General features: G+C 40.1%; 1 protein-coding gene across 1 annotated transcript in view; it reads left to right on the top strand.

Moving 5' to 3' along the window:
• Window positions 1-640: 640 nt before the first annotated feature.
• XRN1 (5'-3' exoribonuclease 1) overlaps window positions 641-15,102 on the top strand; it is a 34,687-nt gene continuing 20,225 nt past the window's right edge. Inside the window, exons 1-19 of the mRNA XM_054166182.1 lie at window positions 641-747; window positions 2,868-3,100; window positions 4,429-4,526; window positions 4,907-5,016; window positions 5,107-5,217; window positions 5,448-5,530; window positions 7,787-7,874; window positions 8,000-8,168; window positions 8,378-8,445; window positions 9,532-9,666; window positions 10,443-10,506; window positions 11,187-11,292; window positions 11,636-11,725; window positions 11,875-12,031; window positions 12,352-12,471; window positions 12,935-13,104; window positions 13,919-14,039; window positions 14,134-14,232; window positions 14,592-14,695. Coding sequence (XP_054022157.1) covers window positions 673-747; window positions 2,868-3,100; window positions 4,429-4,526; window positions 4,907-5,016; window positions 5,107-5,217; window positions 5,448-5,530; window positions 7,787-7,874; window positions 8,000-8,168; window positions 8,378-8,445; window positions 9,532-9,666; window positions 10,443-10,506; window positions 11,187-11,292; window positions 11,636-11,725; window positions 11,875-12,031; window positions 12,352-12,471; window positions 12,935-13,104; window positions 13,919-14,039; window positions 14,134-14,232; window positions 14,592-14,695 — 2,201 coding nt within the window. The 5' untranslated portion in view covers window positions 641-672. The remainder of the gene's footprint in view (window positions 748-2,867; window positions 3,101-4,428; window positions 4,527-4,906; window positions 5,017-5,106; window positions 5,218-5,447; window positions 5,531-7,786; window positions 7,875-7,999; window positions 8,169-8,377; window positions 8,446-9,531; window positions 9,667-10,442; window positions 10,507-11,186; window positions 11,293-11,635; window positions 11,726-11,874; window positions 12,032-12,351; window positions 12,472-12,934; window positions 13,105-13,918; window positions 14,040-14,133; window positions 14,233-14,591; window positions 14,696-15,102) is intronic.

The raw sequence follows: 15,102 nt of genomic DNA, 5'->3' as shown, positions 1-15,102 counted from the left end.
CAGGAGGCTGGGCTGTCGGTGTAGCGCCGCTCTGGGGCTGGGAGGCGTGGCTGTCGGCGCAGCGCTGCTCTACGAGCAGGAGGCTGGGCTGTCGGTGTAGCGCCGCTCTGGGGCTAGGAGGCGCGGCTGTCGGCGCAGCCCCGCTCTATGAGCAGGAGGCTGGGCTGTCGGTGTAGCGCCGCTCTGGGGCTGGGAGGCGTGGCTGTCGGCGCAGCGCCGCTCTACGAGCAGGAGGCTGGGCTGTCGGTGTAGCGCCGCTCTGGGGCTGGGAGGCGTGGCTGTCGGCGCAGCGCCGCTCTACGAGCAGGAGGCTGGGCTGTCGGTGTAGCGCCGCTCTGGGGCTAGGAGGCGCGGCTGTCGGCGCAGCGCCGCTCTAGGAGCAGGAGGCTGGGCTGTCGGTGTAGCGCCGCTCTGGGGCTAGGAGGCGCGGCTGTCGGCGCAGCCCCGCTCTATGAGCAGGAGGCTGGGCTGTCGGTGTAGCGCCGCTCTGGGGCTAGGAGGCGTGGCTGTCGGCGCAGCGCCGCTCTATGAGCAGGAGGCTGGGCTGTCGGTATAGCGCCGCTCTGTGGCCGGGAGGTCCCGCTGTTGGCAGCGCGCGCCGGAAGGAGGGCGGAGCGCGACGCGGGTTGTTTAGGTCCTGTGAGGCTGTGAGCTTGGTGGGTAGTAGTGGTCATGGGGGTCCCTAAGTTCTACCGGTGGATCTCAGAGCGGTACCCCTGTCTCAGCCAGGTGGTGAAGGAGCATCAGGTGAGATGGGAGCGGAGCGCCGCTGCCTGCCAAGGCCCCGTCGTCTCTCCGTGCTGGGGCGGAGGAGGGGGGTTCTTGGCCGGCCTCTCAGCGGGCCGGGGAAGCGGGCCTGGGCCCTAGTCGGGCAGCCGTGGCCCGGGCTTGCTGCGCAGAGCCGGAGCCGAGGCTGGCTCGCTGAGATACTGATCGGCGTAGGGCTGGCGGCCGCGGCTTGCCGAGCCCCGCAGCTCAAAACGGCCGAAAGTCGCGGGATGGTGACGCGTGTCGCTGGGGAGCGGGGTCGAAGCTTTGGGATTCCCCCTGAGAGCCTGAACACCGGCCCCGACGTGGCGGGTAGCGTACAGAGCTGCCGGAGCTGCTGCTGGGAGCTGTTGCTGCAGCCCCACCGCGCAGACATCGGCACACGCAGGCACTGGTTTCGGAAGCCCTGGAACCGAAAACAGGCTGTTGCTCGAGGAAGTGCCCAGTCCGGGGCCCGTCTCCGAGCCGTGGCGGTGACCGGCTGCCACCGGTTCTCTTCTCTGCTTTCGGTTTCCCCAGCCCCTCTAAACTCCGCGGTGATTCTGTCCCCCTCGGGAGTACCAGGTCGGAGTTTCGCCTTTACCGGGCTTAGAAAAGTTCTAGCTGCTGACGACGAATGGCACAGCAGTGACGAGGGTCAGGTTTTACAGCCCTGCTACGTGTCCGTGTCACATGCGTGGACAGTTTGTGTTAGTAGTAAACCCGAGAAATATATTAAAACCTGGAAAAGGAAAGCTGACAGTAATGCTTTCAACAGCTAGGCTGAAGAAGCCGTGTTTTCAGATAAGTCGTGTTTAGCACCAGGTAGACGCAAGCCCCCAGCTTCCCATTATCATTTTCGACTGGTGTGTTTGGGTTTAGAGTCTGAGTAGGACGTTCTGAGATGAGTTGGGTGATGACTGAAGGTGAATTTCAATCTGTGATGATGACGTTGTGTTTGAGCGCAGAATCACAGAATAGTAGGGGTTGGAAGGGACCTCTGGAGAGCATTGATCTGTCCTCCTGCCAAAGCAGCATAATCTAGGGCAGATCACACAGGAACACATCCAGACAGGTCTTGAAAGTCGCTAGAGAAGGAGACAACCTATTCCAGTGCTCTGAAAGCAGTTTGATTACTGAATTTAACTGTGCTCAAGATCATTTTACACAGTAGGAGATTAGTTGTTGCAGGTGGCTGCAGATCCTTCCTGTGCCTGCCTCTTTGTTTCTTCTCTTCACCATTCATCTGTCTGAAACAGTTATGTTACTCTTCCATCTAGATGTCCAACAACACACCTTTCAAATTGATGTAAAGACACAGCAGCAGCAATACTACAGAAAATCATGACAAGTCAGCAGTGCCTTTTCTCAGCTGTAATGATAAGAGGGTTCTTATGACCAGTCATAACGGGGGATAGATCCATGGATAGTGGCTCTTAGATACTTAGCGGTGTTTGTGCTATGTTGCTTGTGTGTAGTCTGAGGAACGATTTTTTTCCTTTGAAAGAAAGTTGGACTGCTACAGATGAGGCTGTTGGAACAACAGAAAAATGGACAAAAAACACATTTGGAAGGAATGGGAGTTATAATGGGTAACTACTGCTTTTGGTGGTAATTGCCACTCTCTAGACTCTTAGCATACCTGAAGAGGCAGCTTGCAGTGGCCATGGTAGAAACTGGTTAACAGGAAGAGAGACCTAAAGCTTCTTAAAACAGCTTTGCTTTTGAAATGCTTATGGAAACTGCAGACTCAGTTTTGTAGTTTTTATTCTTTATAGTGAAGCTATGCAAGACTGAATCAGTGGGGTTTGTTTTGTTTTGGTGGGGGTTTTTTTGTGCCTTTTCCTTACGCAGGGGGCAGAAGTCCTGAGGTGCCAGAACAGTACAGTATAGGATGAAATGTGTTCACCTTACTTTTTTCACTATGGAAATCACAATAACAGATTGCAAGTGTAAACAAACCCATAACCAGGCAAGATAGTCCACTGGTGTGCAATAGGTTCCGGGGAAGTCTTCCCAGCTCAGCTTGTTTCCAGAGCTCACTACTCTGAGCCACACCTTGGGCAGTGGTTGTATTGCTTCACATGTCACCAAATGAGTGCTAACTATGGCTTTTGTAGATTCCAGAGTTTGACAACTTATACCTGGACATGAATGGCATTATACATCAGTGTTCACATCCAAATGATGATGATGTTCACTTCAGAATCTCAGAAGATAAGATTTTTGCTGATATTTTTCACTATTTGGAAGTACTTTTTCGTATTATTAAACCAAGAAAGGTTTTCTTCATGGCAGTTGATGGAGTAGCTCCAAGAGCAAAAATGAATCAGCAGCGTGGGAGACGCTTTAGGTGAGAATATCTGTTCTTGCTCTGTCTTTAGAATAGTAAATGTTTAAAAAAACCCTGAACATTTACTTAAATGTATGCCATGAAAAGTAAAATATATTTAGAATGGTTGTGCTTTTGACAGTAGTTTTAATTTTTGGTTAAATGAGGGTAACTACCTCTAAGATGTTAGTAGTTAAAATTAGGGTTCCAGAGAGGAAGAGGTTTGCTTGTTGCCTAGAGTTTTGTCCCTGTATGTGGAACTTGATGGCACAAGAAGCTTTTTCCCTGTGAAATTTTTGGTGAATTAAATCTGTAGTAGAGCTCATAGCAATTATATCCAGTGGCTTCATAACCTGTGAGAGTCTCTGGTATTTGTGAATGCTAATTATAGGTATGCCTTTTTGGTAACTATAATGGAATGTTCTTTGACAGTCAAAGAAGAAATGAAGTTTCTAGTGGAACTCTGCTTTCCTATTTGTACCAGTTAGCACTTTAGCTGAAGTACAGAGCTGCAAGTAGACTTCACAGTAGTTTCACAGATTTCACATACATATGCTTTGGGACATGTAGAAGCTTTTTTGAAGACTTCTGTAAAGAAAATCAGTGGTCAGACAGTACATGGAATGTGTTGAAATGCTACAAAACAGACTGGTGGAAGGAGACAATAGTAAATACTTTCAAGCTCCTGAGGGGTGGTTTTGGGTTTTTGGTTTGTTTTGAAGGTCTTTTGTAAGGAAAAAGGGAGGTTGAGAGAAAGAAGTCATTAAGAAAGAGTTCTAAGTAGAAATGGGGCAAATGTTTGATTAATATTGAGAGAAGGACAAAAATAATGGTGCTTTTCTGATGTTTGTGAAATCCTTGGCCAGGATTACATTTGTTCATTTGTTTCTGCATTACTCTAGTGGTGATAGTTCACCTCTCCTGCCTCCAAGGTATTCCAAACTTGTTCTTTGTTAAACCACATCAGCACTATTGTTCTGCTATAGCATTTTCAGATGTTTAGATCCCAAATATTCCTACTGATTCAACATTGGCTCCCTTGTGTTCTGCTCAGCCACTGAATGATCATCTTGGTAATCTAAATATTACCTGTGTTTGACTAATACCATATTATAATCGTTAGTAGTGGGGGGAAGCTATTTTTAAAGTCCTCCAGTTGTATTGGAAACAAGTTCAAACTCTATTCAGGAGTTAAATTTCTTTTCCTCTCCCTCAGTTTTTTGATTTCTTTTAAGTACTCTTTCAAAAATGGACTATATGTATTCTGTCAGTAAGGCTATTCTTAGGGTAGTAACATTTGAAGATGATGATTATTTCTCTGCTTCCTCTCTCCAACTCATTTGTTTTAGATCCGCAAAAGAGGCAGAGGAGAAAATAAAAAAGGCATTAGAAAAGGGAGAAACTCTCCCTACGGAGGCCAGATTTGACTCCAACTGTATAACACCAGGTAAGATACTACATTAATTACTGAAATTTATTTGGATTTATGTTGTTGCGTCTCTACTTTGGCGCTCTTTTCCTTTTCTAAGGCATGGGCTTTTTTTAACTTGGAGAATAGAATCCATCAAGACTAGAAGTTTGGAACACAAGTTTCAATTAACATCTAGTAGGCTTAAAGTATTGCCTCATTTTAAAAAGTTTTGGGGTTGCTATGGAAAACATGAAACTTCTCAGGTGGCGGGGGGTGAAACTACAGCTGCCTCTTCGTCTCTTGCAAAGCTTTTCCTTGGGTGGTTTGGTTTTGCTCGTTAATACTTTTGGTGTTTAAATGCAGTTTTGAATGGCTAGTGAAAAGCTGTGTGTTTAACTTCAGATTTCTCTTCTCAGGAACTGAATTCATGGCCAGATTGCATGAGCATCTGAAGTATTTTGTAAATATGAAGATTTCCACAGACAAATCCTGGCAAGGAGTAACGGTCTACTTATCAGGCCATGAGGTCATTGGTAATGTTTTATTTTAAATAAAATTAAATTTCTAGGAAAATACTTAATGAGTAATTTTGGCTCTTTTTCTTGGTTTTGTGCAGACTCCAGGGGAAGGCGAGCATAAAATTATGGAGTTCATCAGATCAGAAAAAGCAAAGCCCCATCATGATCCAAATACAAGGCACTGTCTCTATGGCTTGGATGCTGACTTGGTACGTGCAGTTAAAACAAACAGTGTGTTTGGCTTCTGAAATAGAAGCCTTTCTGTACGGCGTTCTAAAATGTTACTGAACAAGAACGTCATTTTGTGTTCCTGCAAGCTTTTGAATTAGTAATGAAACAGAAGAGCAGAATTTCTTTATACTGCTCAAATCTTGAGTAACAGCTTTTTTTAAGAAAGAAAAAAATTAAGTACGACCTCTCTAATATCTCTTTGTAATAGATTATGCTGGGATTAACAAGTCATGAGGCACACTTTGCGCTCTTAAGAGAAGAAGTCAGATTTGGTGGTAAAAAATCTCAAAGGTGAACTGATTTAACTTTACTTTCATTTCCTATGTGAAGAAATTAAATCCAGAATATACTGAGTCACTTAAGTGGTTGTTGTTTGTTTTTTTTATTGATTGCTTACTGAATTAATACAACTTCACTTTATTTTTGCGGTAACAAGTTGATTTTTCTAATCTCATGTACTTTCTAAATTGTGCATTTGAATTAGACAACATGAGAAAATGTGTGCTGTTAGGAGAGCTGGTAAAAAAAAATCCTTAGTGCTTTGGTGTGCCATGCTTCTTTCTTCATACTGTGAGTGGAGCAGTCCAGACTATACTGATGTTGTTTCCACAATTCTCTTATGCAAGTGTGAACTTCTGAAAATGTATTCATTTGTAACTGAAGTTTTGTGCATCTCATTAAGCTGCTAAAATAAACACTCTTAAAGTGGCTGACAGGATACTCTTACTCTGGATTTGCCCGTTTGAACTAACTTGTAGGTTATAATCAATCAGAAAAATGTGATTTGTTTCAGGGCAGCTGTTCTGAAATGACAGAGAACTCACTTTTTAATTGTTACTCTGTCTAAAGTTCCTTCTTTGAAGCTTCTGTTTGGTGGATATAGGGAAAAGGTAGGACAGACAGAAAAATACACTTTTGTGACACAAAATTATTTTGGACAGTGATAAGTCATAAATGTTTAGACAAACATCATTTTTGCTATTAAGCAGGTTTCTTTTGTGGCTAAGGACAATATCATAAATACCAAGAATGAGTGTACTTTTCATAGTACTCCACAGTCAGCTGTTCACGAGTGGTGATCCTGTTGATAGTGTTGTTGTGTAATGCTGTAATGTTTTTAAAAGGCCTTAAATCCCAAGGAACATAATTATTCCTTTTTTGGATAAATTAAAAGTGTGATAACCTTTTGAGGGGTAAATTAAATGAAGTATGAAATAAAGAAGCAAGGCGACATTGAAGCTCTGGAAGGGTAGGTTTAGACTAGATAATAGAAAGAAGTTCTTTAGAGTGAGGGTGGTGTTGTGGATGCCTCCTCCCTGGAGGTGTTCAAGGCTGGGATCCGGGACGGATGAGGCCTCGAGCACCCTGGTCTAGTGGGAGGTGTCCCTGATCATGGCATGGGATTTGGAACTAGACAATCTCTGAGGTCCCTTCCAACCCAGACCATTCTATGATTCTGTGATTGTTTGGGTGCCCCAACAGTGTTGAATATTTGGCTCCTGTTGTAACTTCAGTATGGTAGTGCTCATTATAGGAATTCACTTCTGGAAGTTACTGGAATTGCTTTCTCTGAGTATTCTCACTTGCAGTTGAGACAAAATGGCTCTGGGGTCTTACAGCATCAATGTGGATTTACCAATATGAAAATTGCTTAAAAAGTAATAAAATTAGGTCTGAAGTTCTGTATAACCAAGTGTAGTTCAGAATTTATCTTAAGCTTCCTTTTCCTCAGAGGTTTTCGGACAAAATACACAGCTGTTTATGCTGGTTTGTCACTGAAGGGGATCCCAGCTAGTTAACAGTAGCTGCAAGGTGGAATAGTCTTTCATGAACTAAAAATACATCAATCTTTTTTTTTAAAGTAATTTATCTTTTAGTGTAGGAATTAATACCTGAGCCAAGGTTAGGACGGAATCAGTTATTTTAGTGAAGAGAGGAGAAGAAGGTAGAATGCATGTGGGCTAATTTATACTGTAAACAAACAGTAGATGTGGGTTGGGTGGTTGGTTGGTTTGGGTTTTGGTGCTGTGTTGAAGCCACTAGATCATACATACAGAGCTTATTTTAAAGTTGAGCATATTGTTTTCTTACAAGGAGTATTTCAAATGGCTGCAAATGTAACCTAGCCATTATAGATATGAATCTGCATACTCCAAGTGTACTCAGGCTAGTTCTAAAATACCTTACGAAGTTTTGGGTTTGATGCAAAATTCAGAGAGGATGATCCTTTTTTGGACAATGGGATAATTACTTAAGAAATAGTTTGTGCTGTGGAACTTAATAAAGCTGCCCTGCCTTCTCCAAGTTAGCTGTTTCCAATACAGTGCAGTCGCGTTTGATGCTTAGAAGATTCTGCTGCAAAAGTTTGTACATTCAAAACAGATGAATCCTAAAATAGATTCAAAGAAGAAATGTCTGTACATTATTTCTCCTGTGATGACATAATCCTAGTAAGATTGCTTGTTTTAGGTAGCCTTGGATTTATTAATTATTTATGGTGAAATTGTGTTTATAAATAATTAACTTAATGTTACGAATAATTTACAGAGCATGTGCACCAGAGGAAACCACATTTCACTTATTGCACTTATCACTGATGAGAGAATATATTGATTATGAATTTTCACCAGTAAAAGTAAGTTCTGATGGAAGTTGTGACTGAAAAAACATTTGAGGTCTTGTTATGCAAACATGATAATAAGAATTATACCCCTGTGGTTTTTCTCTGTTTGTTTGGGTTTTTCTTTTTTTCCCTCTCAGGACAAGATTTCCTTTGAGTATGATATTGAAAGGATAATAGATGATTGGATCTTAATGGGTTTCCTTGTAGGAAATGATTTTATTCCTCATCTACCTCATTTACATATTAATCATGATGCACTGCCACTACTTTATAGAACATACATGGCTATCTTGCCAGAACTGGGAGGTAAGAACACTGGGTTCAGTTGTTGGAAGCAGAAATGTTTTAGCATTGCTGTGTTAATATTTATTAAGGCTTTTACATCCATTAGAATGTTGAGAGTTTCTTACACTTTCTTTAGACAGCCAGCAAGATTGTGTTCTGTTATCTATGGGGCATTTATATTGAAATGTGTAAGTTGTTCAGCTTAACAGCACACTTCATTTTCCCAACAGGCTACATCAATGAAAATGGGCATCTGAATTTACAGCGCTTTGAGAAATATCTCACAAGATTGTCAGATGTAAGTCACTTCAAAAATTGCACTGTATGGAATGGTGTAGTCTGTGGAATATAACATCAATGTAGTGCCCTGAAATCCACTATGCTATAGTTTCAATGAACTGTTATATGACTCTGTTTTACAGGTGATTCTAACTAAACAATCCCAATTCCTTCAGCAGCTCCTCATAAGCCTTGTTCTCTAGGCCCATCACTAGGTTCATTGTCCTTCTCTGGACATGCTTCAGCAGTGATTGTCTGATGTTACCATAGCATAAGAAGAAAAAGATTGAATCCCCTGATCTGTGTTTTAGCCACCATCTTTCAGTACTGCAAGACAGATGAGGATTCGCCATTAGAGTCATGGTCCTTAATTCTCATTTAGTAATGGACAACAGTACTGGGCAAAGTGCTGCAGGCAGCAATGTTCTTTGCTTGCCCTGCTGGTTAGTTTCTTGTGGGGTAAACTACATCTGAAGGTCTTGGAGTGCACTCCATTTTTTTTAAGTTTTTAATGAAGATCACTGGTAAAGACCAATGAAGAAGTCGTGTATCTCCAAGACAGACATGAGCATTCTTTGTCAACTAACTGGCATACAGGAGACAATCCTGTTAAGTGCTAGTGCAGTACTCAATCCCAGAGAGAAAACAACATGTAGACCATACAGAAATGGAAAGATCTCAGCCTTTTGCTAAATTTGGCAGAAGGAAGTTCATTTGTTGTCTCTGCTTCAGCCCTGTCCTCTGGTTCTTGAGTGAAACTATGAAAGTGTTGGGCGTGTGGCATGAGACTGTATTACCCAAACCCTTTATACATCTGTTACTTCTAGAGTTGGTAGTGAAGTGTGGAACTTGCCTAACTTACTGTTACCCATTGCTGCCTTACTGAAAGAAAATAAATGCAGCTTGGTTAAATGTTAGGTATTGGTAGGAAAAAAGATTCTCAGTATTAGTGTATTAGTTCAGTCGTATCTCTAGTACAAAATGTTTGTGTGTGAATGACTCTAGATGTAATCTAATGTGCAGACTAAAAATAACATGTTAATGTAGTACTCTAGAAATATTTGATGGACATCAAGCTTAAACTTCTTTTAACCTTTCTGCACAGTTTGATCGTGAACACTTCAGTGAAGTCTTTGTAGACCTAAAATGGTTTGAAAGTAAAGTAGGCAATAAATACCTCAATGAAGCAGCTGGTATTGCAGCAGAGGAAGCCAGAAAAAACAAACAAAAGAAACAAAAGGTTAGTGTATTGCATGCAGAGTTTTGGAAATAAGAATGCTACTTCTTGCAAATCAGTAATTAAATGGCATAAACTTCTGGTTTGAGATTTGATTATCCTTCAGTATATACCTTCAGAGTGTTGAACAGCAAGGAATTCCTTCAGGTATAATCAGTCACTGTATGTAGTTGTTCTGTTTTTAGTGCAGTTTATGATTTCTATTAATAAAGTATGCTCTATTGGTTGTTGTCTTATTTGCCACAGAAGTTTGGAGCAGCCATATAGTTTTAGCCAGTGTAATGGTTCTGCTTATTGGAAGCAACTCGGTGCTGTACACAAAAGACAGTGTGTAGGGTGAGAGTGAAGGGAATGTTTGTCTTGGCTGATCCTCTAAAACATGATTCTTGTATCCTTACTCCCACCAAAAGTAATCTTAACAATTTGCTGATGAAAAATTTGACTGCATCCTGGGTGTTGTAGCATGATACGGGTAGAAATGCTTACATGTGTACTGCACAGTTTTGGAAGTAGTTGTATATTGGAAAAGAAATACTTACACGTTTATGTAAAGGTAGTTGAGGTTTTATTTCAGTCTGCTCCCTTTTCTGATCTGTCCTTTTGTCTGATAAAATAATTTCCCCTAGACAATTACAAGAGAAAGAAATGCGATGAGTTTTATACTCAATAGTAATGTTTGTACGTCTTTAATTAGGATTTTGAGTTGCAGATTATATAGTTCTGAATGATGTATGTGCATCTTCTGTATTTTTACTTTACCTCAAATATTAATTTCATAGGCTCAGGAAAATTCTATATGTTTGGCTGCTTTAGAAAAAAATGAAGCTGATGTGACCCCTAAAAGTAAGTGCAAATAACTTTTCTGTATACATATAACAAAAAAACTTGTTAATTTTGTATAGATTTGGTAGGTCTGTAAGAATTTCATGTCACAGAACTAAATGGATGAGTTATGTAGTCAGCTGCTGGGAAATGGGACTGCATATCACTGGTTAATTGGTGAGAGGGAAGGGGGCTACAGCTACTGATGTGCTTCTCACCTGGCCTGTGTTTCCATGATGAATTAAATGAATGAATGAGCAAATCTTCAACAACTTTATGGTTTTGATAACTGTATGCTTAGGTATTTTGTTTTGCAAATGGAGACATGTAGGAAACACATTTGCTTGTGTTCTGAAATTCAGTGTCAAAAATACATGAATAGTACTCCATGACATAAGATGATACTGCTGATAAAAGATGACATTATGAAATTTATTTCAACATTTTCTGAATGGTTTCTCTTCTCTGTACTTGTGATTGGGCCTGACAAACAGAAGACAGATTGCCTGTCTTTAAAGGGGAAAAAAAAGAAAGTCAATTTTAGGCTTTCTCTGCGTAGTGATTTTGTTGGATTATTTCATGTTACTTTCAGTCCAAAGAGGGTCTGAACTGAAGAATAAAATCAAGTCATTAAGTCAAAACTGAATGTCTTGTAAAACATTAATATTTATTCTTTGGTTTTTTTATGAATGCTTTTTCAGCTGTATTGGAAGATGAGCCGGAAGATGATGATATGTTTGAAACTGAGTTTAGGCAATACAAAAGAACTTACTACATGACCAAAATGGGTGTAGAAGTAGTTTCTGAGTAAGTGTATGCTTTTTTATTTAAACACCAAAGACAAGTCTTTGCACATATCTACTACAAGACAGAATATTCATCCATGCTGAAAGCAGAGGGCATGGTAGCGTACCATAGCAGTGATGTTTTTTGGCTAATGCAAGAGGAGCTGCAAGTCAGTTTTCTGTAACAAGTAGTTTGAGGACAAGAGAACAAAATTCAGTTAGTATTCAATGAATGTAAGACCTCCTAGCCTCACTTGGTTCCCAAAATGCTTTGTCTTTATTCCTCTGTACAGAGTCCTAAGTAGCTTTTACATCCCAATAAAAATATGAAAAAATTAATATGTATCTTTCCTTTTGCTTTCAAGTGACTTCTTGGCTGATCAAGCTGAATGTTATGTCCAAGCAATACAGTGGATTTTGCATTATTACTACCATGGGGTTCAGTCATGGAGCTGGTAAGAAAAATGGTCAATGAGAAATTGCTGTAGATCAGTTGATATTTCTGCCTTGTATGCTGGGAACATTTAATGTAGTTGGGTTTGTTTGTGATTTGTGAACACTGCTGTGCTATAATTAAGTATCTAAAGAGGCTTTTTCCCTGCAGGTATTATCCTTATCATTATGCACCTTATCTGTCAGATATTCGCAACATCAGCGAACTCAAAATCAATTTTGAACTGGGAAAGCCTTTCATGCCATTTGAACAGCTTCTTGCTGTACTTCCAGCAGCTAGCAAAGATCTGCTACCTAAATGCTATCAGGTGGGGTTTAGAGTTAAATTGCATTCAGCTGTTGCTTTATTTTGAAGTAACTCTTTTTCTGATGTTTTTGCATGTCCTCTTAGTTGTGCTCTGTCTCTAGGTCTGTGGTTAAATATTTCTACTTCTTACTGTCTTAGAACAATGTAAAGTTGGTAATAAATACAAGATTTTTGTGGTCTGAGACTGTGATAGTTAAATGATAATTGTCAAATTCCTGTTCAGCCTCAAACTGGTTTTTTTATGCCAACCTCTGTCTCTTCCTAAAGTTAATTCTAAATTACCTCTGATATTGCTTAATTCTTCTATTGTATTTTTTGTAGCATTTGATGATTAGTCAAGATTCTCCTATTATAGAATATTATCCACTGGATTTCAAAACTGACCTAAATGGAAAACAGCAAGAATGGGAAGCTGTAGTTTTAATCCCATTTATTGATGAGGTAAGGTCTTTCAACGTGTGATGTCTGTAAAAGCTTCATAACAAAACTGATAAACCTCTTAATTTATCAACAGTTAAACATGCAATTAAATGGAAGTCTAAATTAACACTTGATAAAACCACAGAACAATAAAAATGTTTTCTGTCTGGAGAGTAAGGCTAGATTAAGTTACACAAGCAAAGTTAGCCTCAAGCAGCAGAACTCTTAAATAAGGGATGTGGGCTTGTTGTGGTTTGTTCACAAACACAGCTGCTATCCTTTGGAAATATATTTGCCCAAAGGTCATCTTTATTCTCTAAAGCCATTCCGTTGTAATTGCCTTATTTGTATCAGTGAGCCGGGACATGAGGAAGGCTGAGACTGCAATTAGGAAATAAACATATTAACCAGGAAAGTGTGGGTATCCACTTTCCCAGAGTAGAGTTTTCTGTGCTAATAATATGCCCATTTCTCTAAAATGTAGAAACGACTGCTGCAGGCCATGGAATCCTGCAATAAGTGCCTAAAAGAAGAGGAGAAACGGAGAAATACTCACAGTGCTTGCTTAATGTACTGGTATGACAAAGATGCAGAGTTTCAGTACATGTCCCCATGGCCAGAGAAATTCCCTGCTATAGAAAGATGTCGTACAAGGTAACACCAGTATAACTTCTAAACTACAAGTAGTTAGAAAAGTTGCACTGGCCTTCCACTGTCTTAAGGGAGCCTGTAGGAAAGCTGGTGAGGGACTTTTTAGGATGTCGGGTAGTCATAGAACTAGGGGGAATGGTGCTAATTGTTGTGGATAAACATTGTCCTTCATCTACAAATGTTACTTTGCAAAATGATAAACCACTGCTAAGTTTGCAAGAGCGCTTCAGAGGATTACTAAACTCTATGTGACCCAGAGGCTGGTCTGATAACGGTGATGGTTTATCAGCACACTAATTCCAGACCATTTGTTTAAAAAAAAAAATCTAAGCATTTGGATCCAGAGCAGAGAGTTGAACACAAGTATGTTTTTCACTTTCCTCTCACTGAAAGTAGCCAGCTTTACTTGATACAGACTGAAGTTTCAAGATTAGATGGAAACACACCCCTTAGTGATAGTCAAACTTCAGCAAAACAGAGTAGGAATGCCTGTTGTAGGGTTACACTTGGTGAAGAGTGAAGTTGAACAGTACTATGTATATATTAATGTCCCATTGAAAGGTTAGAATTTGACAGTAACAATTAAAGTAGTGAGAGATTGGGACATACCATGGCTTGAAATTTCTTCTTTCTGAATGAGTATCCTCTTTTCAGCACTAGCAAGGGGGTTTATATACCTTTTTATAGATTCCAAGTGGCTTAAATGAATTGCCACCTTACAGGAAAGGTGTGCCAATTAGTATTTGTATGAGTAACAAGAGTTCCTAAGTCTGAAAGTCAATCTGTATGAGCAACTGTTGTGCAACTTTATTTTCAGGTATAAAACAATACCTTTGGATGCTTGGCATGTGGAAATAACCCAAAACAAGATAACTAAAATGAACAAAAGTATGTTGTATTTTTGTGGATTTCCTACTTTAAAGCACATTAAACATAAGGTAAAAGATTTCTCTATTCTGACATTTCTGGTGATATTTAACAGATAACTGTGGAAGAGTTTGAGGAAGTTTCATATACTGTTTTCTTATCCAGTTCTATCTTAGAAAAAATGGTGTGCAAGTATTTCAGCAAAGCAGCCACGGAGAGAACATGATGTTAGAAATCATAGCTGATAATAACTCAGAAGAACAGGTAAGCATTCAGCTCCAAACAAAACAAAAAACAAACACCCCCACACAAAATATAGAAGGTCTGTACTAGAAGTGTAAATCAACCCAGGTGTTACAACTAACGTGCTGCATCTAAGGAAACACACTTGGAATGTGTTCCTTTGTGCTACAAAGTGAAATACAATTCTCCATTTCTAATTGGAGACAATGTAATGTGTATCAACATGTAATAAGCTAAAATGAGCTGCTTTTTTTTAAGAAGAAAAAACTTGCCTTAACTAGAGTAGCCTTTAGTGCAAAACCAGCTTGAAAATACATTAACAAAAATCTTTTAATATGTTAAACAATTAGTAACTTGTTTGTTGTTTGGGGTTTTTCCAGATGGTAGAAAATGTTGCCAGTTTGGTACTTGGAAAGCGTGTTTTTGTGAACTGGCCACACCTTGAAGAAGCCAGAGTTGTTGCTGTGTCAGATGGAGAAACTAAGTAAGAGACCATTTCATAGATAGTTATCATCTTTCTTGTTTTGTTCAAAATAAGTTCCTTTGGGCCATACAGAAGTTTGGGGGTTTTGTAATACTTGCTAACAGCAAATCAGCTCACATGTATTAAAGGCTGCTTGGTGGAGTTCTGAGGGCTGTTTAGCTCTGTAGAAATCCAGCCCCTCAGTATTTGCCTGTAGATATGGAAGCTTGCAAGAGCTTGCTCTTAAGTTTGAGGGGAAAAATGTACATGCAGAAATCCACACAGAGAATGTAAAAGAGATCATTTCTGTACAGTCTTCCTTTTAGCATGTGCACAGATAATTTTAATTAAAAATAAAATGATGAAAAACTCATCATGAGCTGACAATGTGCATTTGCAGTCCAGAAGGCCAACCATGGGCCGCAACA

The sequence above is a fragment of the Dryobates pubescens genome, chromosome 13, assembly GCF_014839835.1.
Source record: "Dryobates pubescens isolate bDryPub1 chromosome 13, bDryPub1.pri, whole genome shotgun sequence".
NCBI lineage: Eukaryota > Metazoa > Chordata > Aves > Piciformes > Picidae > Dryobates > Dryobates pubescens.
The sequence above is the reverse complement of the archived record's forward strand: the minus strand, read 5'-3'. Positions and strand labels throughout refer to the sequence as shown.